This window comes from Salvelinus namaycush, chromosome 2, assembly GCF_016432855.1.
Source record: "Salvelinus namaycush isolate Seneca chromosome 2, SaNama_1.0, whole genome shotgun sequence".
Taxonomy (NCBI): domain Eukaryota; kingdom Metazoa; phylum Chordata; class Actinopteri; order Salmoniformes; family Salmonidae; genus Salvelinus; species Salvelinus namaycush.
The window spans coordinates 48,043,096-48,067,714 of NC_052308.1; the positions used below are offsets into that span (position 1 = coordinate 48,043,096).

The 24,619-nt window shown below is 44.5% G+C and overlaps 1 protein-coding gene across 1 annotated transcript in view; it reads left to right on the plus strand.

Moving 5' to 3' along the window:
* Positions 1-20,755, plus strand: part of LOC120021974 (tensin-2-like) — a 63,219-nt gene extending 42,464 nt beyond the window's left edge. Inside the window, 13 exon segments of the mRNA XM_038965780.1 lie at positions 4,951-5,016; positions 5,104-5,220; positions 5,344-6,822; positions 6,963-7,100; positions 8,915-9,682; positions 9,898-10,026; positions 10,388-10,480; positions 15,145-15,222; positions 15,456-15,533; positions 15,957-16,125; positions 19,329-19,397; positions 19,996-20,022; positions 20,433-20,755. Coding sequence (XP_038821708.1) covers positions 4,951-5,016; positions 5,104-5,220; positions 5,344-6,822; positions 6,963-7,100; positions 8,915-9,682; positions 9,898-10,026; positions 10,388-10,480; positions 15,145-15,222; positions 15,456-15,533; positions 15,957-16,125; positions 19,329-19,397; positions 19,996-20,022; positions 20,433-20,580 — 3,359 coding nt within the window. The 3' untranslated portion in view covers positions 20,581-20,755.
* Positions 20,756-24,619: the final 3,864 nt, after the last annotated feature.

Sequence of the window (24,619 nt, forward strand, 5' to 3'; positions counted from 1 at the left end):
CTTCAACTGTACCTGTACCAGAAGTCCTGGTACTGCTCCATGTAAAACTCTGGGAGACTGGGGGCAGCTGCCTGCACTGGTACATAATAGAGCAAGGGAGAGGTAGATGGACGCACTTACTGAGCTGTTGAACACGTGCTGAGTTGCACACCAGTCTCCCTCCCATGCAGCAGAGACTGTCTGGACCGGACTCGGCGGGGGCCTGGGGCTAGAAGGGAGACTGAAGGTCTGTACTGTAGGTATGAGACCTCCTCAACATCTGAGGCAGCAGGCGGGTGAATCATCCCAATGTACAGTACCAGTCAACAATTTGGACACGCCTACTCATTCAAGGGTTTTTCTTTATTTTTACTGTTTTCTACAATGTAGAATAAAAGTGAAGGCATAAATGGAATCATGTAGCAACCAAAACACTGTTATATTTTAGGTTCTTCAAAGTAGCCACCCTTTGCCTTGATGACAGCTTTGCACACTCTTGGCATTCTCTAAACCATCTTCATGAGGTAGTCACCTGGAATTCATTTCAATTAAATAACAGGTGTGCCTTGTTAAAAGTGAATTTGTGAAATTAATGCATTTGAGCCAATCAGTTGTGTTGTGACAAGGTGTAGGGGTGGTATACAGAAGATAGCCCTTTGTGGTAAAAGACCATATTATGGCAAGAACAGCACAAATAAGCAAAGAGAAATGACAGTCCATCATTACTTTAAGACATGAAGGTCAGTCAATCCAGAAAATGTAATTAACTTTGAACGTTTCTTCAAGTGCAGTCGCAAAAACCATCAAGCGCTATGATGAAACTGGCTCTCATGAGGACCGCCACAGGAAAGGAAAACCCAGAGTTACCTCTGCTGCAGAGGATAAGTTCATTAGAGTTAACTGCAACTCAGATTGCAGCCAAAATAAATGCTTCACAGAGTTCAAGTACAGACACATCTCAACATCAACTGTTCAGAGGAGACTGTGTGAATCAGGCCTTCATGGTCGAATTGCTGCAAAGAAACCACTACTAAAGGACACCAATAAGAAAAAGAGTCTCGCTTGGGCCAAGATGAGCAATGGACGTTAGACCGGTGGAAATCTGTCCTTTTTCGTCTGATCAGTCCAAATTTGAGATTTTTGGTTCCAACCGCTGTGTCTTAATGAGACGCAGAGTAGGTGAACGGATTATCTCTGCATGTGTAGTTCCCACCGTGAAGCATAGAGGAGTTGGTTTGGGGGTGCTTTGCTGGTGACACTGTCAATGATATATTTAGAACTCAAGGCAATTTACCAGCATGGCTACCACAGCATTCTGCAGCGATGCGCCATCCCATCTGGTTTGCGCTTAGTGGGACTGTCATTTGTTTTTCAACAGGGCAATGACCCAACACACCTCCAGGCTATTTAAGGGCTATTTGACCAAGAAAGAGAGTGATGGAGTGCTGCATCAGATGACCTGGCCTCCACAATCACCCAATCTCAACCCAATTGAAATGGTTTAGGATGAGTTGGACCGCAGAGTGAAGGAAAAGCAGCCAACAAGTGCTCAGCATATGTGAGAACTCCTTCAAGACTGTTGGAAAATAATTCCTCTTGAAGCTGGTTGAGAAAATGCCAAGAGTGTGCAAAGATGTCATCAAGGCAAAGGGTGGCTAATTTGAAGAATGTGAAATATAAAATATATTTTGATTTGATTAACAGTATTTTTTGTTTACTACATGATTCTATTTGTGTTATTTCATGATTTTAATATCTTCACTATTATTCTACAATAAAGAAAATAGTAAAAATAAAGAAAACCCCTTGAATGAGTAGGTGTGTCCAAACCTGACTGGTAATTCAAGACTGGTAATTAAAATTTTCTGTTAAAAATTTGTGATTTTAAGAGTGACAAGTGGGAAAAACGGAAGCCAGGAAAAACTAAATGGAGAAAATTGAATTTGGGGGGGAAATTATTGATTCAATGAAATAGAATGGGCATGGACTTTCAAATCAAATTAATATGGTTTGAGCTGCCATCTTCGATTATGATGTCTTAACATTCTAACATTACAATTAAATTTGTCATTAGAGTTATTACAGAATTTTCAAAGCAAGCCCTGTTTTCATTTCAAGTTAACGTATTTTAAATATAATTCAAGAGTACATATTCCAGAACATTTTTTATCTTGTAACATGTTTATTTCAACAGAAAAAATGACTTGTTCTAAAAAAAATATGATAAAAAAAATGATAAACATCTGCGTTCCGCCAGAATTTGTTTACTTGAAATGGTTCAATTCACATCGTCTACCTCCAAATAATTCAAGAGCTCCGCCAAGCCATGCTATTGCACTTAGTTATGCTACAGAAATAGATACACACATGCAATATAGACACAGATTAATGAAATCATCATACATGTGTATAAGATTAAAAGAAAAGGATACATGACATAGGCTATAGCCTGCTGAAGCCCAGGCCGTGAGAAGGCAAACAGGCCCAACCCCCACTCTTACACTGGCCCAAGCCAATGGAATGTACCAGATGCTCAGCAGGCTCTGCTCACACTTAGTGGTCTGAGGCCAAACCACACGACTAACAACATTGGACACTTTATGGAACAGTTATCAGTCAGAGTTATCTATCCAAAACGGACACGTATGGATAAACCACTTCTCCAATCTTTTTGGCCCTATAACAAAGAACAAACAGCAAAAAAATATACATGATCAAATACAAATTTTAGAATCAACTATTAAAGACTACCAGAACTACTAGATTATCCAATTACATTGAATGAACTACAGGACAAAATACAAACCCTCCAACCCAAAAAGGCCTGTGGGGTTGATGGTATCCTAAATGAAATGATAAAATATACAGACCACAAATGCCAATTGGCTATACTTAAACTCTTTAACATCAACCTTTTAGCTCTGGCATCTTCCCCAATATTTGGAACCAAGGACTGATCACCCCAATCCACAAAAGTGGAGACAAATTTGACAAACAGCAACCTTGGGGAAACCCTCTGCATTATCATTAACAGCAGACTCATACATTTCCTCAGTGAAAACAATGTACTGGGCAAATGTCAAATGGCTTTTTACCAAATTACCATACGACAGACCACGTATTCACCCTGCAAACTCAAATTAAAAAACATACACACCAAAAGAAAGGCAAAGTCTTCTCATGATTTGTTGATTTCAAAAAAGCTTTTGACTCAATTTGGTATGAGGGTCTGCTATACATATTGATGGAAAGTGGTGTTGGGGGAAAAACATACAACATTATAAAATCCATCTACACGAACAACAAGTGTGCGGTTAAAATTGGCAAAAAAAAACAACATTTATTTCAACAAGACCGTGGGGTGAGACCGGGATGCAGCTTAAGCCCCACCCTCTTCAACATATATATCAACGAATTGGCGAGGGCACTAGAACAGTCTACAGCACCCGAGCCTCACCCTACTAGAATCTGAAGTCAAATGTCTGCTGATGATCTGGTGCTTCTGTCCCCAACCAAGGAGGACATACAGCAGCATCTAGATTTTTAATTTTATTTAACCTTTATTTAACTAGGCAAGTTAGTGAAGAACAAAACTCTCCCCTAAACCGAACGACGCTGGGCCAATTGTGCGCTGCCGAACTCCTGATCACAGCCGGTTGTGATACAGCCCGGGATCGAACCAGGGTCTGTAATGACGCCTCTAGCACTGAGATGCAGTGCCTTAGATGCTGCGCCACTCGGGAGCAAGATATTCTGCACAGACCTGGGCCCTGTCAGTAAATCATAGTAAGACAAAAATAATGGTGTTCTAAACAAGGTCCAGTTGACAGGACCATAAATACAAATTCTATCTAGACACCGTTGCCCTAGAGCACACAAACTATAAATACCTCGGCCTAAACCTCAGCACCACAGGTAACTTCCACAAAGCTGTGAACGAGCTGAAAAACAAGGCAAGAAGAGCCTTCTATGCCATCAAAAGGAACATCAAATTCGACATACCAATTAGGATCTGGCTAAACGAAGAATTCACAAAATGGGACAAACACCAAATTGAGACTGTGTACAACATAAAACACCAAATAATGCAAGCCGATACCCGCTAATTATCAAAATCCAGAAAAGAGACCGTTAAATTCTACAACCACCTAAAAGGAAGTGATTCTCAAACCTTCCATAACAAAGCCATCACCTACATAGAGATGAACCTTGAGAAGAGTTCCCTAAGCAAGCTGGTACTGGGGCTCTGTTCACAAACAGACCCCACAGAGCCCCAGGACAGCAACACAATTAGACCCAACCAAATCATGACAAAACAAAAAGATAATTACTTGACACATTGGAAAGAATTAACAAAAAAACAGAGAACACAGTGACCGAATACCTGACCACTGTGACTGACCCAAACTTAAAGAAAGCTTTGACTGTATAGACTCAGTGAGCATAGCCTTGTTATTGAGAAAGGCCGCCATAGGCAGACCTGGCTCTCAAGAGAAGACACGCTATGTGCACACTGCCCACAAAGTGAGGTGGAAACTGAGATGCACTTCCTAACCTCCTGCCAAATATATGACCATATCAGAGACACATTTCAATCAGATTACACAGATCCACAACGAATTTGAAAACAAACCCAATTTAGATGAACTCCCATATCTATTGGATGAAATACCAGTGTGCCATCACAGCAGCAAGATTTGTGACCTGTTGTCACAAGAAAAGGGCAACCAGTGAACAAACAACATTGTAAATACAACGCATATTTACGTTTATTTATTTTCCCTTTTCTACTTTATCTATTTGCACATACCATAACATTTGTAATGTCTGGATTCTTTTGTAACTTTTGTGAGTGTAATGTTTACTGTAAAAAAAAATGTTTATTTTCTAGTTCACTTGCTTTGACAATGTTTCCCATGCCACTAAAACCCTGAAATGAGAGAGATTTCTGTGATGTTTATCTCTCTGTAGATGACCGGTTCCCTCCAGATGCTACAGTGGAGTTTATCTTCTCCTACGGCCCAGAGAAAATGAAAGGTACTGCTCGTTTGTGTGCACACAACATACTTATTGTTTTTATACGTGCGTGCGTGTGTGTTATATCTTACGTCTCTCTCCTCACAGGGCGAGAGTACCGTAAGAATGACCCCTCTGTTACAGTGGACTACAGCACTTCAGACCCTGTGGTGCGCTGGGACTCATATGAGAACTTCAACCTTCACCACCAGGATAGCATTGAGGGTAAGGGTGAAGCACGCGCGCACACACTATATCACACACACACACATAAACCTATACCACCAGGACATCTCAGAGAGAACACACACACTTACAGCTAACCCTGTATCCCTCTCTAATTGTCAGACATCTCCCACACGCGGGGCCCCCTGGATGGCAGTCTGTACGCCCAGGTGAAGAAGCGTCGGGGCCCGGGCTCTGTCGGTGCCTCTGGGGTCTCTCCCAACGGATGCCCCCCAAGCAGCCCCACAAACAAGCCCCCTTCCCAGGCCCAGCCTCAAACCCAGCCCCTTTCCCTCAGCTCCGACTCGGGGCACTCCTCCACCCCCTCGGAACACCTGGAGGAACCCCCTCCTCGCCCCCTGTCCCGTCTGGAGAAAGAGAAGAAAGAGATGGACTGTCTTCTGAGTAGGATAGAGGGGGAGGGCGAAGAGAGGGATAGGGCGAGACAGAGGGACAGGGAGACGGCCATTTTGGATGACAGAGTGTCTGTGCCGGACGGAGGGTCAAGGCGGGAGCAGCGGTCATGTTGCGTTCCAGCTGGCCATGGTTCGAGATGCCAGAGGTGTGGGGAGGCACCGGGTTGGGAGAGGGTGAGAGAGAGGGAGCCATGCCTTGCAAATGGACATTATATGGACCGCTGTAACAGAACCAAGGGGAATCCAAAGAGCCGAACGCTTCCCGCCTTACCCTCCCAGCAGCCTGCATCTCCTCGCCCTCTCTCGCCCCACCTGGACTTGTGCCATCGCCATAGCGCCCATCCCCTGCCCGAGTTGCCGTGGGAACACCCCCCGCCCCCCTTACCCTGTCTCCATCGCCCCTGCTACCCCTACCCTGCCCCTGAACACGTCCACCCACACGCCCACACCCTCCCAGCCTCCAATAGGGTCTTCTGCGGCGGGGAGGAATGTCAGCTCTTTCATTACGCCGCCCACGCCCCCCTTTCCCCTCGTGTCTCCCACCAATCGCTGCCCTCCAGTCCATATAGGGAGATGTTTTTCAGACCGGCAGCTCCTCCCCCTGGTGGCTGCCCATGTCGGGACTGCACCTGCAGGCGAGGGCACCAATCGGCTTCAGCCAGAGCCTTCCACCCGCTGCGCCCGGACCAACCACAGAGCCCACACTGGGCTCGAGGGCGGGACTCTGAGCTGTGGGACAGGGATGCCGGGTTGAGGCGGGGGAGGGAGGGGCCTTCTCAGCTTTGGGAGGCAGAGAATCTATGGGAGGCGGAGCGAGAGGCAGAGATTTGGCAGCGTTCAGTGGGAGGGATGTCGTCCTATAGAGGCCATCACTCCCCTCTGGGTCAAGGTCACGACCCTTCTGTTTTCCTGCTAGGCCCTAACCTGCCTGGGTATCCCAGCCCCCACCCCCTCCTGGACAGCCCCCGTGGCAGCAGTGGGTACCACACCCCTCAACCCCCCCTACACTCCTGCCCCTGCGAGCCCTACCAGCAGGTCTCCCCCTCGGAGAGCCACGGGAGCCGGGGGTACGCCTCGGGGTACCAGTCCGGGTCTGCCTCGCCCCTGCCCCCTGGTGGCACAAACTCTGGTGCCTCCCCCTCGGAACCACCCACCGACCGGCAGCAACAGACTGATGGACACACTGGTAAGTGCATAATACAGGTACTGTATTGTGTTTACACTAGATGAATCAGATCTAACTGGACCTTCTTTCTCTTACTCTCCCCTCTCTCATTTACTCTCCCTCCCTCATTTTCTCTCTCTCACTCATTCTAGGTGTGTCAGAGGTGGTGCAGAACATTGTGGGTATGGAGGACTGTTCTTCCCAGGGGTCATTGGGGCAAGCAGAGATTGACAGACAGCCCGCTTGCCCCACCCCCTTATCAGACTCTGATCCAGACTACACAACTATCACCGGCAGTTATGTATCCAGGTATAGGCTGAAGTTGCCTCTAGTTGCTGATCTTTGGTCAGTTTAGCATTTTCCCTACAAAGGCCATACACATTTTATTTACTGTATAACGGATGCCCCCCTTCACATTTCTCAAAAATTCAATAACCAAAACCTTTTATTTTATAGTTATTCTTAAAAAAAAAAAAAAAAACGTTTTGTAGATACTTTAAGTTGATTTGGGCATTTAATTTGTTCGACATTTGTAACTTAATAGATGCTAGTCAGCCTGCAGTGAACACCTACATCTAAGCTAAGATAAATGACTAAACCACAACAGGTAAATTTCCTGAAGGAAATGTGTGTGCTTTCTTCAGCTGTCTAAAAAAATTTTTTATGATAGCGGGAGTTTTTTTGCAAAAATGTCTGATACTGGGTTAACAAGGACCCCAGGACCCGTGGAAGAAAAATAGCCCCATAACATCAAAGATCCACCACCATATTTTACAGTAGAGATCGGGTTCTTTTCTGCATATGCATCTTTCTTTCGATGCAAAACCCACCACTGGTGTGCGTGGCTAAAGAGCTCTATTTTAATTTACTTCACTGGTCCTGGGGCCCTTGTTAAGGTCAATGGAATCATGTCCAGTACCAGGACATTTTAGCCCAAAAATCTGGTTGCCTCTGCCAAGATGCTGAAACTTGGCCGCAAGTGGATCTTCCAGCAAGACAATAGCCCCAAGCACACATCAAAAGCCACAAAGAAATTGACTACAAAATAAACATTTTGCAATGTCTCTGGACTTGAACCCCATTGAAACCCTGTGGTTTGAATTGAAGAGGGCAGTCCATAAGCATAGATGAAAGATATCAAGGATCTGGGAAGATTCTGTATGGAGGAGTGGTCTAATCACTACCAAAGTGTTCTCCAATATCATACAACATTTGAGAAAAATACTCTGTTTTCCTCTCAAGGTGAGGTGTTGAAAACAGGGGTGCCAATAATTTTTACCCATATGTTTTTGAGAGAAAATAAATATTACTTGTTTAACACAATCTCTTTCTCTGTGCAATTGTATTAGTATAGAACAACATAATTTCCAAATGTTTTTGACCATACAATATAGCTCAGTATTTTATACAGCATTTTTTGCTCATCTTTATCAAGGGTGCCAATATATTTTGAACTGACTGTTATGTGATAACGTGATGTACTGTATGCTGGACGGGCATTTAATGATTACTGTGACTTTGAAGTCAATACATTACAACTGGCAATGCCATTTGTCCTTGAAATACATTTCACCTTATATAATAATTAAAGAATACAAACTTTTTGCATATCAGTCTTTCTCTTTAAATTCGGTTTTTATCACAAAACACATTTTTTGTATTTACAAATACTATGTTCCCTGTACTGTTGGCATTTCCTTGTACTGTGTCATCACGTTGGCTTTAGTACTTTTTAAATGTGTCAATGAGTAGAAACTGACATTCTAATATCTCTGCTCTAGTGAGAAGAAGCAAGATGAAGAGAAGATGTGTGACCCCACCGAGGGTTCCACCTGGAGTCCTCCAGCAGGCCCCCAGGAGCCAAGTCAAGGGCCCCAGCTGACTGAGTCCCTCAGTGTGGCTCCAATGTCTGAAGCCTCAGCCTCCCACTCCACCACGCGGGAGCCTAACAGTAACAGTAGCACACCAGAAACAGAATGGACACTGCCGAATGGACACTCCACGACACCACCAACATTGGTGGAGACACAAAACCAAGAGACCATACAGATGCCGAATGAACGCGTAAACCCTACTGGCTCAACGCAAGTGCACACTGTAAGTGTGCATCCACCTCCAACTACAGCTGAAGATGGAGAATTGAAGGTTGTAGAGAGTGAAACAAAGGGATCTAGCGGTACTGAGATGTCCACTCAGGCCGCCTCCGTCCCGAGCCCAAGGAATTCATTCGGCCCAGTCCAAGTGCAACTCAATGGCACCGCTCTCCCTAGTGACTACCCCCTGTCAGAAAAGGGCAGTGGCACATCCCTGACCGCTTGTTCCAGCCCCAGCTCTGTCCCTCCCTCTCCGCACCTTTACATTGGCTCCCCAGAGCGACGCCCCTCCCCTCAGCCCTCTCCATTGGCCACGGACCCAGCTGGGCGAAGACTGACCCATGTGAGTGACAGCGACCCCAAACCCCCGTCGCCTGTCCCAGATGGGTACAACACCCCAACCTTTCCCCTGGCGTCCTATTACTACCCTCTACTCAACGTGCCACACGTCCCCTACACGGGCTACACCGCCGTCACCATCCCCGCCGCACAGCCCCCGCTCCCCGAAAAGAGGCGCCTGTCCTCCATGCCAGGGTCCCCCAACGGTTACGGCTCACAGTCTCTTCTCAGGGCCTCTCTGGGTGCCGTAGGACCCATGGGTCTCTCTCCCCAGTCCAGCCTCCTCCAGGTCACTTTCTCACCCTCGGTGGGGGAGCTCCCCCCATCTGTCAGACGAGGACTGGCACACCCTGGTGTCAGAGAGGAGGTGGAGAGCAGCAAGGTCAATGCCAAGTTTGTCCAGGACAGCTCCAAGTTCTGGTACAAGCCTAGCATCTCAAGAGACCAAGGTAAGGGTACAGGCCTCTTCTGAGGTTTTGAAGGGTCTCACTTTATTTGGATAGTCCCCAACACATGATCTAATGTCAATTGCAACTGTGTTTATATGGAAACATCTGGTACTATATTATCTTGAGTTGAGAAACACTGTTGTAGTGTATATTTTCTAAATTAAAGTCTTAGTAACTAATTTCTTCCATAATATGTTTCTTCTCCCTCCATGTAGCCATCGCTGTGTTGAAGGACAAGGAGCCAGGGTCCTTCCTGATCCGGGACAGTAACTCCTTCCAAGGGGCCTACGGCCTGGCCCTCAAGGTGGCCAGCCATCCTTCAAACAACGTCAACAACGCTTGCCGTAAATTCAATTAATATTTATTGTTCCCAAAAGGCAAAGGTCATGATTTTGGTTCATGTAACAGTTTACTAACTTTGTACTGTTTTGCTTTATCATAATTTAATTTTGTTGGAAGATTAAGCGAAAGAAAGGGTGATCGTTCTTATTGGGCAATGCCAATTGTGCACTACTTATGACCACTGTAGTTCACTACTATGACCAGCATAGTTTTTCTTGATACTATGGCAAGGTGTTGTCTTCTACAACTACCTAGCATTCATTGAGGTCTCCCTCTCCCTCCTCTCATTCTGTCTCTCTCTTCCTCCCTATCCCCGCTCTTTCTCTTCCTTCCTTCCTCCCTCCTTTTCTCTGTCTGTCTCAGTCGATTCTCAGGCGCAGCTAGTCAGACATTTCCTCATAGAGACGGGCTCGCGGGGGGTCAAGATAAAGGGCTGTCAGAACGAGTCCTATTTCGGTGAGTCCTATTTCCATCCTGCAGATGTCGCTGTTGGCCTCACATTTACGTCAATCATTGCTCTAATTCCCTTTTCACACTATTGTACACTGCAGACCCAAAGCATAGACCTACTGTGCTGGCTCGGATATTTTCAGTTGACATTGTCTTCACAGCACGGTTCCAGCAACTATGGTGGATGCATAACCAGGCCAGCGCAGTACGGCTCTACTCGACTCTAATGTATAATGGCGCCAGAGGGGATGGCTGATGTTTTATGGGCTCCTAACCAACTGCTATTTTGCTTGTTTTTTTTTCGCGTTGTTTGAAACTGATTTTTTAAACTTATTTTGTACATAATGTTGCTGCTAGCGTCTCCTATGACCAAAAAGAGCTTCTGGACATCAGAACAGTGATTACTCACCTCGAACTGGACAAAGATTTTTACTTTAACGAGTCCGACGCAATGGATATACTGCTTTCTCTAGACCAGGTCCAAACCCCTGTCATTTGTGTGAAGAATGGAGAAAAGGGGGGTGGAGGTCGGGCTGCTTTCTGAGAATTCGTAGGCGAGTGAGTAAACTTCCACTACCATCAGTACTATTGTCCAACGTGCAATCACTGGAAAATAAAATGGATAATCTATGATTAAGAATATCCTACATTTCACCGAGTCGTGGCTGAACAACGACACAGATACTATAGAGCTGACTGGGTATTCTGTGCATCGGCAGGACAGAGAAGCTACGTCTGGTAAGACGAGGAGCGGGGTGTGTGTCTATTTGTAAATAACAGCTGGTGCACTATTTCTAATATAAAGGAAGTCTTGAGGTATTGCCCGCCTGAGGTAGAGTACTTCATGATAAGCTGTAGACCACACTATCTACCAAGAGTTATCATCTATATTATTCGTAGCCGTCTATTTACCACCACAAACAGATGCTGGCACTAAGACCGCACTCAACGAGCTGTATAAGGCCATAAGCAAACAAGAAAATGCTCATCCAGAAGCTGCGCTCCAAGTGACCAGGGACTTTAATGCAGGCAAACTTAAATCCGTTTTACCAAATTTCTACCATCATGTAACATGTGCAACCAGAGGGGGAAAAAAACTGTGGACTACCTTTACTCCACACAGAGACACATACAAAGCTCTCCCTCACCCTCCATTTGACAAATCTGACCATAATTCTATCCTCCTGATTCCTGCTTACAAGCAAAAACTAAAGCAGGAAGTAACAGTGACGCGCTCAATACGGAAGTGGTCAGATGACGCGGATGCAACGCTACAGGACTGATTTGCTAACCAAGACTGGAATATGTTCCGGGATTCATCCAATGGCATTGAGGAGTATACCACCTCAGCCACCGGCTTCATTAATAAGTGCATCGACGACATTGTCCCCACAGTGACCGTACGTTCATATCCCAACCAGAAGCCATGGATTACAGGGAACAGCCGCTCCGAGCTAAAGGCTAGAGCTGCCGCTTTCAAGGAGCGGAACACTAATCTGGATGCTTATAGAAGAAATACCACTACACCATCAAACAGACAAAGCGTCAATACAGGACTAAGATTGAATCCTACTACACCGGCTCTGACGCTCGTGGGATGTGGCAGGGCTTGCAAACTATTAGACTACAAAGGGAACCCCAGCCGCGAGCTGCCCAGTGACGGGAGCCTACCAGACGAGCTAAATGCCTTTTATGCTCGCTTCGAGGCAAGCAACGCTGAAGCATGCATGAGAGCACCAGCCGTTCTGGACGACTGTGATCACGCTCTCAGTAGCCGATGTGAGCAAGACCTTTAAACAGGTAGACATTCACAAAGCCTCGGGGTCAGACAGATTACCAGGTACATGTACTCAAAGCATGCGTGGAGCAATTGGCAAGTGTCTTCACCGACATTTTTAATCTCTCCCTGACCGAGTCTGTAATACCTACATGTTTCAAGCAGACCACCATAGTCTCTGTGCCCAAGGTAACCTGCCTACCACTCACGTCGGTAGCCATGAAGTCCTTTGAAAAGCTAGTCATGGCTCACAATCAACACCATCATCCAGGAAACCCTAGACCCACTCCAATTCACATACCGCCCCAACAGATCCACAGATGATGCAATCTCAATCGCACTCCACACTGCCCTTTCCCACCTGGACAAAAGGAACACCTATGTGAGAATGCTATGCATTGACTAAAGCTCAGCGTTCAACACCATAGTGCCCACAAAGCTCATCACTAAGCTAAGGACCATGGGACTAAACACCTCCCTCTGCAACTGGATCCAGGACTTCCTGACGGGTAGGCAACAACCCATCTGCCACGCTGATCCTCAACACCGGGACCCCTCAGGGGTGTGTGCTTAGTCCCCTCTTGTACTCCCTTTTCACCCACAACTGCGTGGCCAACACCATCAATAAGTTTGCTGACGACACAACAGGGGTAGGCCTGATCATCGACAACGATGAGAAAGCCTATAGGGAGGTCATAAACCTGGCAGTGGTGCCAGGACAACAACCTCTCCCTCAATGTGAGCAAGACAAAGGAGCTGATTGTGGACTACAGGAAAATGCGGGCTGAACAGGCCCCCATTAACATTGGCGGGCTGTAGTGGAGGGGGTTTCAAGTTCCTTGGTGTCCACCAACGAACTATCATGGTCCAACCACACCAAGACAGTCGTGAAGAGGGCACGACAACACCTTTTCCTCCTCAGGAGATTTAAAAGATTTGGCATGGCTCCCCAGATCCTCAAAAAGTTCTACAGCGTGCACCATCGAGAGCATCCTGACCAGTTGCATCACCGCCTGGTATGGCAACTGCTCGGCATCTGATCGTAAGGCGCTACAGAGGGTAGTGCGTACGGCCCAGTAGATCACTGGGGCCAAGCTTCCTACTATCCAGGACCTATATACTAGGCAGTCAGAGGAAGGCCAAAAAATTGTCAACCAAATCATAAGATGTGTTCGAATACTCATATTACCCATACTATTTGTGACGTGAATTTAGTATATATTATGCTTATTGGTCATAGTATGGATATAGTTAGTATGCCAAAAGTTCCCGGATGTCGTAATTCGCCAAAATATGAAGTATACACGCAGATATCCGTACTTTAGGGCCCATAATGCAATTCTTCAGGAAATGGGCGTGGCGTCACATCGTTTCAGATTTTAAGAAAATGGCGGTAAATATGCAAAGTCCAACGATAGTGTTTACAAATTCATTGCTTTATCTCAATATGACAAATGTTAACAAAATGTTGAGCAATGTAATCAAGTAATTACTTTTCAAATAAGTTACCTTGCACGTTATGTTGGCTGACAATTTGTTAGCTACGCTGTCCTTACGAACCACATAGCATATCATTACAGCAGTATGTACCGGTTTGTTAGCTAGTTACCTAACGTAAATTGGCTACTTAAACATCACACTTGCCAGGATATAAACTATATGCTATCTAATTACCCAACTTTTAGCTAAATTGTGTAGTTGTTGTGGGTTCTCAATGGACATTCGGGTGCTTTCATAAATTCGCTTTGGCTATCTTCTCCGATTTCAGAGCACTCTTGTCTGAGTGTACAAGAGCCAGATTAATGAATTTACGAGCGCTCAACACCGGTTTGATATGGCTGGTGTCAGTTAACGTCGGTAAAAATGCGTAATTAAATTGTTTCCAGCAACAGTCACCAACGCTCTGTATAACATGAAAACAGCCTAACCAGCTCTGCTAAGGCGAGTAAAATGGTCAGAGTGGTCACTCATTTGTGTCTGGAAGTAGCTAGCCAACGTTAGCTTGGGTGCTTGACTGCCGTTGTAAGGTCAGAAAGCTCAAATCAACCCTACTCCTCGGCCCGAGCGTCCAGTGTACGCTCTGAATTTACAAACGGACAATCTGACAACGAGCGCACTCTGGCACTCCAGATTGAATTTAAGAACACACCCGAAATCGTAAAATGTCTAACTAGTAATTTGTTATGCTAGTTAGCTAGCAAGAGGTTGCATAGCAACAGCATCAACTTCCGGGAGACTGGCGAAAAGCTAGTACGCTCAACTGAAAGGATACTGTTCCATTTACAGTATACTAAAATTAACTAATGGTATGTAGTATATACTCATTAAGTATGTAGTATACAGTATGTTAGTATGGGTATTTGAACACAGCTATAGACTGTAATCTCTGCTACCGCACGGCAAGCGGTACCGGAGCGCCAAGTCTAGGACCAAAAGGCTCCTTAACAGCTTCCCCCAAGCCATAAGACTGCAGAACAATTAATCAAATGGCCATCCGACCATTTACATTGACACCCGCCCCCTCCCTTTGTTTTTACACTGCTGCTACTCGCTGTTTATTATCTATGCATAGTCACTTTACCCCTACCTAAATGTACAAAATAACTTGACTAACCTGTACCCCCGCAGAATGACTCGGTATCGGTACCCCCTGTATATAGACTCGTTATTTTTATTATTTTTACTTTAGTTTATTTAGTAAATATTTTCTTAACTCTTTCTTGAACTGCATTGTTGGATAAGGGCTTGTAAGTATGCATTTCACGGTAAGGTCTACACCTGCTGTATTCGGAGCATGTCACAAATTTGATTTGATTTATTGTGAAAATGGGAACTTCCCTTCCTCATCTCCTCTCCTTTACCTGTGCTGATCTGATATGCGTATGTGTTTTAGGAAGTTTATCTGCCTTAGTGTACCAGCACTCCATCACTCCTATCTCCCTGCCATGTGCCCTGTGCATCCCAGAGAAAGGTAAATCCCTATATGTTTCAAAGGAGTCACTTTTTATCTAACAATATGGGGCAGATACTACATGTGTATATCAATAGTGCATAAGCTATATGTGTGCAATACACGATATACAATTTACAGAAAGTATATGGGGTGCATGTGAAGTGTGTTATTTGTTTGTGATGTGTATGTATGTACACAGTGTTTGCATGGTTTTAAGGTGAGTCATGGGAAAATGTTGTCCTGTTTTCCAGATCTGGTTGGAGAGCTGCAGGAGATGCATAGTTCCAGCAACACCAGTACTGCAGCGGACCTCCTCAAACAGGGCGCAGGTGAGAGAGTTCAAGGGTCAAATACAGCTGCAATGCAGGCTTTCGCCAGTAGTGGCTGCTCAAGGTACCTGAATCACCACCGAGAGATAGGAAAACAGTGTGGAATGCTAGCATGATTTAGCAAATATACCCACTCCATTTACGTCAATCCACACTCACTGTCTATCATTGCATTAAGCTCGGCAAGCTCCTCTCAAGTTAGGTTTGCCTTGTGTAGGTGTGACCTGACCTAATTCCATCTCTAAATACTGCTCATGTTAATCCATGGAAATCCATCATTCCTAATCTCCCTCTCTCTCTTTCTCTCTCCCTAACCTCTCCCTCCCTCCATCTCTCTCACCCCCCCCATCTCTCTCACTCCCCCTCTCTTTCTCTCTCCTTCTTTCTTTCTCTCTCCTTCTTTCTCTCCCTATCTCCCTCCAGCCTGTAACGTACTCTACCTGAACTCTGTGGAGACAGAGTCACTGACCGGGCCTCAAGCTGTCTCCAAGGCGACCAGGTGCACTCTGACCCAGAGTCCTCGGCCCACAGCCACAGTGGTCCACTTCAAAGTGTCCACTCAGGGTATCACGCTGACCGACAGCCAGAGAAGGTGTGTACTACCTGGATTAGGCCTACTCCTGCCTAACCTATTCTGTTTACATCCAAAATCAAGTAAAGTTTTTTTGTCACATGCTTTGGAAACAACAGATGTAGACTAACAGTGAAATGCTTACTAAGGCGTCCTTCCCAGCAATGCAGAGAAAACAATATATAAGTAATAGAAAATTAGAAAAAGAATAACACAAGGAATAAATACAAAATGAGTAACGATAACTTTGCTACATACACGGGGTATCAGTACCGACGTGCAGGGGTACGAAGTAATTTAGGTAGATATGTACATACACTACATGACCAAAAGTATGTGGGCACCTACTCCTCAAACATCTCATTCCAAAATCATGGGCATTAATATGGAGTTGATCCCCTCTCTGCTGCCACAACAGCCTCCACTCTTCTGGGAAGGCTTTCCACTAGATGGAGAATTGCTGCGGGGGCTTGCTTCCATTCAGCCACTAGAGCATTAGTGAGGTCAGGCACCGATGTTGGGTAATTAGGCCTGGCTCACAGTCGGCGTTCCAATTCATCCCAAAGGTGTTCATTGGGGTTGAGGTCAGGGCTCTGCAGGCCAGTCAAGGTCTTCCACACTGATCTCGGCAAACAATTTCTGTATGGACCTCGCTTTGTGCATGGGGGCATTGTCGTGCTGAAACAGGAAAGGGCCTTCCCCAAACTGTTGCTACAAAGTTGGAAGCACAGAATTGTCTAGAATTTCATTGTATGCTGTAGCGTTTTCCCTTCACTAGAATTAAGGGAACTAGACCGAACCATGAAAACCAGCCCCAGATTATTCCTCCTCGACCAAACTTTACAGTTGGCACTTTGCTTTTGGGCAGGTAGCATTCTCCTGGCATCTGCCAAACCCAGATTTCTCCCGTCCGACTGCCAGATGGTGAAGCTTCATTCATCACTCCAGAGAACACTTGTCCACTGCTCCAGAGTCCAATGGCGGAGTGCTTTACACCACTCCAGCCGACGCTTGAAATTGCACATGGTGATCTTAGGCTTGTGTGCGTGCGGCTGCTCGGCCATGGAAACCCATAACATGATGCTCCCAACGAACAGTTTATTGTGCTGACGTTGCTTCCAGAGGTAGTTTGGAACTCGGTAGTGAGTGTTGCAACCGAGGACGGACGATTCTTACGTCCTGTGCGCTTCAGCACTCTGCGATCCAGTTCTGTGAGCTTGTTGTTGCTCCTAGATGTTTCCTCTTCACAACAACAGCACTTACAGTTGACCAGGGCAGCAATTTGACGAACTAACTTGTTGAAAAGGTGGCATCCTATGACGGTACCACATTGAAAGTCACTGAGCTCTTCAGTAAGGCCATTCTACTGCCAATGTTTGTCAATGGAGATTACATGGCTGTGTGCTCGATTTTATACACCTGTCAGCAATGGGTGTGGCTGAAATAGCCGAATCCACTCATTTGAAGGGGTGTCCACAGTAACAGCAGATTATGTGATGAGTCAAGAGTTAGTGCAAAAGGGTCAATGCAGATATTCCAGGTAGCTATTGGTTAACTATTTAACTAACTATTTAGCAGTCTTATGACTTGGGTTAGAAGCTGTTCAGGGTCCCATTGGTTCCAGACTGGTACATCGGTACCACTTTCCGTGTGGTAGCAGAGAGAACAGTCTACGACTTGGGTGGCTGGAGTCTTTGACAATTTTTAGGGCCTTCCTCTGACACCGCCTGGTAATGAGGTCCTGGATGACCAGGAGCTCGGGCCCCAGTCGTCCGTAACAGCTGGTGCTCTCATGCATGGTTCAGTGTTGCTAGCCTGGAAATGAGCATAGAAGGGCATTTAGCTCGTATGGTAGGATCCCATCACTGGAAAGCTCGCGGCTGGTTTTCCCTTTGTAATCTGTGGTAGTTTGCTAGCCCTGCCGCATCCGACGAGCGTCAAAGCCGATGTAGTAGGATTCAATCTTGGTCCTGTATTGACGCTTTGCCTGTTTGATGGTTCGTCGCAAGGCATAGCGGGATTTCTTATAAGCATCCGTGTTAGTGTCCCGTTCCTTGAAAGCGGCAGCTCTAGCCTTTAGCTCATTGCGGATGTTGCCTGTAATCCATGGCTTCTAGTTGGGATATGTACGTACGGTCACTGTGGGGACAACGTCATCAATGCACTTATTAATGAAGCCGGTGACTGATGTGGTAAACTCCTCAATGCCATCGGATGAATCCTGGAACATATTCCATTCTGTGCTAGAAAAACAGTCATGTAGCTTAGCATCCGCTTCATCGGACCACTTCCGTATTGAGCGCGTCACTGTTACTTCCTGTTTGAATTTTTGCTTGTAAGCAGGAATCAGGAGGATAGATTTATTGTCAGATTTGCCAAATGGAGGGGGAGGGAGAACTTTCTGTGTCTCTTTGTGTGGAGTAAAGGTGGTCTAGAGTTTTTTCACCTCTTGTTGCACAGGTGGCATGCTGGTAGAAACTAGGTAAAACGTTTTTCATTTTTCCTGCATTAAAATCACCGGCCACTATGAGCGCCGCCTCTGGGTGAGCATTTTCTTCTTTGCTTATGGCCCTATACAGCTCGTTGAGTGCGGTCTTAGTGCCAGAATCAGTTTGTGGTGGTAAATAGACGGCTCCGAAAAATATAGATGATAACTCTCTTGGTAAATAGCATGGTCTACAGCTTATCATGTGGTATTCTAACTCAGGAGAGCAGAACCTCAAGACATCCATAAGATTAGAGATCGCGCACCAGCTGTTATTAACACACACACACACCCTCCCTTGAGTTTCCCTGACGTTACAGTCATTCAGATCATGTTGATAGGATAGTCTCGAGCCTGTAAAACGACCACTATTCCATCCAACGCCATTCCAGGTCCTATGGCTATCGTATGTAGATAGATGTCTTGATTCCTGTGTTTCAAATCTTATCCAACTTTTTAAAAGTTTAAAACAATTTAAAGTGATTTTAAACATAGTGTCAAAATACTTTTACATTATATATTTCTGTCACATGGAATTTCTTTGAGTGTACAGAATAACTTATGTTTATCATTGCTGGCGCCCATTCTCATAACTAACCAAATTCTTTATATTTATTTTTAATGGAACTTTACCTCTGTAAAGCTATCTTCTTGTTTAGGTATGCACACTGTCATCCTCTGACGGTTCCCCCCCCCCCATCTCTTTTTACCCACCTTTCCTATCTTTTCCTCTATGCAGACTATTTTTCAGGAGACACTACCCCATCAACAGTGTGACCTTCAGCAGCGTGGAGCCTCAGGATCAGAGGTGGGCCCAACGTCAGGCAAACGTTAGAGTAGACAACACATGGAACGATAGGTTCTGACACTCTGGCTTTATGCCTATATGCAACCACTGTCACATAGATCGTGTTTCTATGTGAATACCACCGAGTGAACAGTGAAAAATGATGTGTTGAGCAAATACAGACTATAAGGGTCTTTAGCTATGTAGCGTAGTTGACCTTGTGTTATGTCATTTCTAAACTCTGCTTCATTTGGTAAACAGATATTGCATTGTAGTTTAGGGTTTGGGGTCAATTCATCTGGTTCAATGTTATTTCAAATCTAATTGATCCCAACCCTGTTGTGGCTTAATGTTGTAGGGTTAATAACTGTATTAACCCTGTATTGAGCTATTATGACTGCTACAGCTTGAAGGGACTTCTATTAATGTTTCTAAATACTGGTACAGTATAAACCTGTTTGTGCAATGTGCAACTATAGTATGATTTTTTCTGGTTAACTGTAACTGTATGACTGCTCTTTTTGGTGTATTTGAGAAGCTCTATCTGTCTCGTGCATCCATGTGATTATCTAAGCCTTGTCTTTATGTCCCTGTCTCTCTGCCTGTCTGTCTGCTTCAGGTGGACTAATTCTGATAAGTCAAGCAAGTAAGTGCTTGTGTGTGTCTCTCTGCTTGTCTGTGTGTGTGGATAGCATTGTGTGTGTGCATGGCAATTTATCAAACAGTATCCTCTTTTAGAAAAGATGACTTTTATCAAATTGATTCTTACAGTGAATGATCTTTAAAAGATCATTAAAGTGAATATAAGTCAAGTGATGCCCCACAGTTTCTTCTCATATCTGTGATTGTCATTAGAAGAACACAATGAGCGCACTGAAAAGGGAACTCTGCTACCATCATAGATCTAAAAACAACCACAAAACCTGCTCTCTTTGATTCACCTGTCTGTTGAACTAATCTCCTACTCTATCCTTTTTCTGGTCCCCTTTCATCACCTCCTTTCACTCCCCCCTCTTTCTCTCTCATTCTCTCTCTCATCATCCCTCTCTCCTGTAGGGTGTTTGGTTTTGTGGCCAGGCGGACGGGCAGCGCATCGGAGAACGTGTGTCACCTGTTTGCTGAGATGGACCCGGAGCAGCCAGCTGTGGCTATCGTCAACTTTATCAACAAGGTCATGCTGGGACCCCAACAGCAACGCAGATGAGCTAGGGCCCCCAGAGCAATAGCCACAACAGGGGATAACAGTGTGTGGGTCACAGTGTGTAAATTGGTGGGCGATAATAGTTGGGTATGTGTTTCTGCAAATTGGTCAGTGTGTTTGTGTGTACAAAGTGGTGGGTGTGAGTGTGTGTACAAGGTGGTGGGTATGGGTTTGCAAATTGGTGTGTGTGTGTGTGTGTTTGTGTGTGTTCATGTTTGAAGATAGCTGTCCACTGGTCCAGGAGAGGAACAGGATTGGACATGAATCATGTCCATCAAGACGTTACGTTAGAAATGTTAGAGAATATATTTGGAGGTGATAGAGTTAAGCTTTTCCTCTACAGTTAAGCGAGTCGATTAACACCACCTCTACCGGGTGAGATTTGTATATATTTTGGGGGGGGGGTCCATTCAGTTACTGTTTGCCATCACCTTTCATTTAATCATATTTGTATGACTATGAAGTATGTGTAATTTTAAATAGGCAAGCCTTATAAAAAAGCCTGTACAATGTCAATGACTACCCAGTTTGCACACAAGCAGATTTGGAAGATCACTTTTTATTGGTCAGTATTATGTTACCCAATTTCTGTATAGTCAACCTCTTTGACGAGTTGGACAAAACAGCGCAGAAGCTGGTTATAGTAAATGTGTGTGAGTGTAATGGAATGTCAGAAATGGAATCGGATTGGCAGTCATTTTATTGCGTTTATAGTTGAACTGGAATGGCAACATATCCTGGGTCGTGTTCATTATGTACTGAAACAAAGGATAACCTGGACTTGCTCATTTTCATTTTCTGTTCCGAAACCTTTTTAAAATGTTTTCCCTTGCGTGCCCTAATGAACATGACCATAGTCTTTATTATGTTTTTTTCTATCATGCCAGTACTGAGGTGGATACATTGGGCTGGCATGCCAAAGAGAGGAAAAGCAAGTGATCCTGTGGAGAGGAATATGAAGAGAGCTATTTGAAGAGTTTATTCAATGCTATGTTGATATGATGAACTGTGACGTTTTTAAATTAAAGTTTAAATTTACACACAATATCCCAAAGAATATTTTCCAAACCATAGAAGAACTTTCCTACACTTATGTTTATGTATTTATTTAACAATGGTGCGTTATGCACTTCAATGTAGCGATTAATAAATGTGAGCGTAGCTCACCATGTCCCAAGTTATATGGGCCTTGCATTAAGAATCAGAAAATACTCTTATTTACCCCCCTAAAACTTATTTTTCAAACATCTAGATATATTTCATACTGTATGTCAACTAAATCAACCTGCTAGTGAACCTTGCAGTCAACTGTAACTTAAAATTAGTCGTAGCTGAACATCCTTCAAAGGATGGGCTACAGCAAAATAAAAGAAAACCATGACAGAATAGATTGAACTAGTATTATCTTGGGCCAAATTTTTGGGGGAGTTTTATGATCCAATTTCCAGGTCCTGCAATTTGCTTTGTATTAAACCAAACATACTGTATAGCCATAAATAACACTGAAGCCATAGACAACCAAGCACTCATATTATGTTTTGTAAAGGAATACTTTATTATTGAGGCTTGATTCCTGTATACTTTTTTGTGCTGTTTTGTTATCGAGTGTTTTACATGACAATCGTTGCCGTATTTAGATTAATGATTTATTGTTTGTATTTTTCATATGGAGTTTATGATATATTTTCAGTCTCTGGTAAAGTTTATAACAAAGCAGTATAAGAAAAACATTGATATTTTTAACTGAAAATTTAGTAAATAAAGGTTTGGGGGAAAATGTGTTCTGTCTGCCTTAATTGCAATTACCTTACAAAAATGTTGTCATATTTCCAAGGGATTTTATTAGATCCATCAAAATACTAATAGGCCTTTAGAACCAATAAAAACATACTAGAGCTATGTTTAGTGGTGGTAAACCATTTATAGTGCCTACAGAAAGTATTCACACCCCTTGACTTTCTCCACATTTTATTACAGCCTGAATTTCAAATGGATTAAATAGAGATTTTGTGTCACTGTCCTACACACAATACCCCATAATGTCAAAGTGGAATTATGTTTTTTAGAAATGTTGACGAATTAATAAAAAACGTCTTGTAAATAATTATTCACCCCTTTGTTAAGGAAAGCCTAAATAAGTTCAAGAGTAGAGATTTGCTCAACAAGTCACATCATTTTTTATTTCACCTTTATTCAACCAGGTAGGCCAGTTGAGAACAAGTTCTCATTTACAGCTGCGACCTGGCCAAGATAAAGCAAAGCAGTGCGATAAAAAACAACAACAGAGACTTCCCTGAAAAGTTGCATATCGCGAGGACTATTCGATGCTAGTGCAGTACGCCACAGGATGTTTTTGTGCTGGTCGAGGGCAGTCAGGTCTGGAGTGAACCAAGGGCTATATCTGTGCTTAGTTCTACATTTCTTTGAAAGGGGCATGCTTATTTAAGATGGTGAGGAAATTACTTTTAAAGAACACCCAGGCATCCTATACTGACGGAATGGGTTCAATATCCTTCCAGGATACTCGGGCCAGGTCGATTAGAAAGGCCTCTCGCAGAAGTGTTTTAGGGAGCGTTTGACAGTGATGAGGGGTGGTCGTTTGACCGCGGACCCATAACGGATGCAGGCAATGATGCAGTGATTGCTGAGATCCTGACTGAAAACAGCAGAGGTTGCATGGACTCACTCTGTGTGCAATAATATTGTTTAACATGATTTTTGAATGACTACCTCATCTCTGTACCCCACACATACAATTATATGTAAGGCCCCGCAGTCAAGCAGTGAATTTCAAACACAGATTCAACCACAAAGACCAGAGAGGTTTTCCAATGCCTTGCAAAGGAGGACACCTATTGGATGGTGTATCAATACACCCAGTCCCTACAAAGATACAGGCGTCTTAACTCAATTGCCAGAGAGGAAGGAAACCGCTCAGGGATTTCACCATGAGGCCAATGGTGATTTTAAAACATTTACAGTTTAATGGCTGTGATAGGAAAAAACTGAGGATGGATCAACATTGTATTTACTCCACAATACTAACCTAAATGACAATGAAAAGGAAGCCTGTACAGAATAAAAATATTCCAACACATGCATCCTGTTTGCAATAAGGAACTGAAGTAAAACTGAAAACAAATATGCCAAAGCAATGAACTTTGTCCTGAATAGAAAGAGTTATGTTGGGGGTAAGTCCAACACAACACATAACGGAGTACCACTATTCATATTTTCAAGCATGGTGGTGGCCACATGTTATGGGTATGATGGTCATCGGGAAGGAGTAGGGAGTTTTTTAGGATTACAAAAACTATGGAATAGAGCTAGTGTAACGGATGTGAAATGGCTAGCTAGTTAGCGGGTACGCGCTACTAGCGTTTAAATCAGTTACGTCACTTGCTCTGAAAACCTAGAAGTAGTGTTGCACCTTGCTCTGCAAGGGCCGTGGCCTTTGTGGAGCGATGGGTAACGATGCTTCGTGGGCGACCGTTGTTGATGTGTGCAGAAGGCCCGTGTCGGGGCGAGGGGACGGTTTAAAGTTATACTGTTACATTGATGCTGTTGACCCGGATCACTGGTTGCTGCGGAAAAGGAGGAGGTTGAAAGGGGGGTGAGTTTAACGGATGTGAAATGGCTAGCTAGTTAGCGGGTACGCGCTAGTAGCGTTTCAATCAGTTACGTCACTTGCTCTGAAACCTAGATGTAGTGTTGCCCCTTGCTCTGCAAGGGCCGTGGCCTTTGTGGAGCGATGGGTAACGATGCTTCGTGGGCGACCGTTGTTGATGTGTGCAGAGGGTCCCTGGTTCGCGTCCGTGTTGGGGCGAGGGGACGGTTTAAAGTTATACTGTTACATTGATGCTGTTGACCCGGATCACTGGTTGCTGCGGAAAAGGAGGAGGTTGAAAGGGGGGTGAGTGTAACGGATGTGAAATGGCAAGCTAGTTAGCGGGTACGCGCTACTAGCGTTTCAATCAGTTACGTCACTTGCTCTGAAAACCTAGAAGTAGTGTTGCACCTTGCTCTGCAAGGGCCGTGGCCT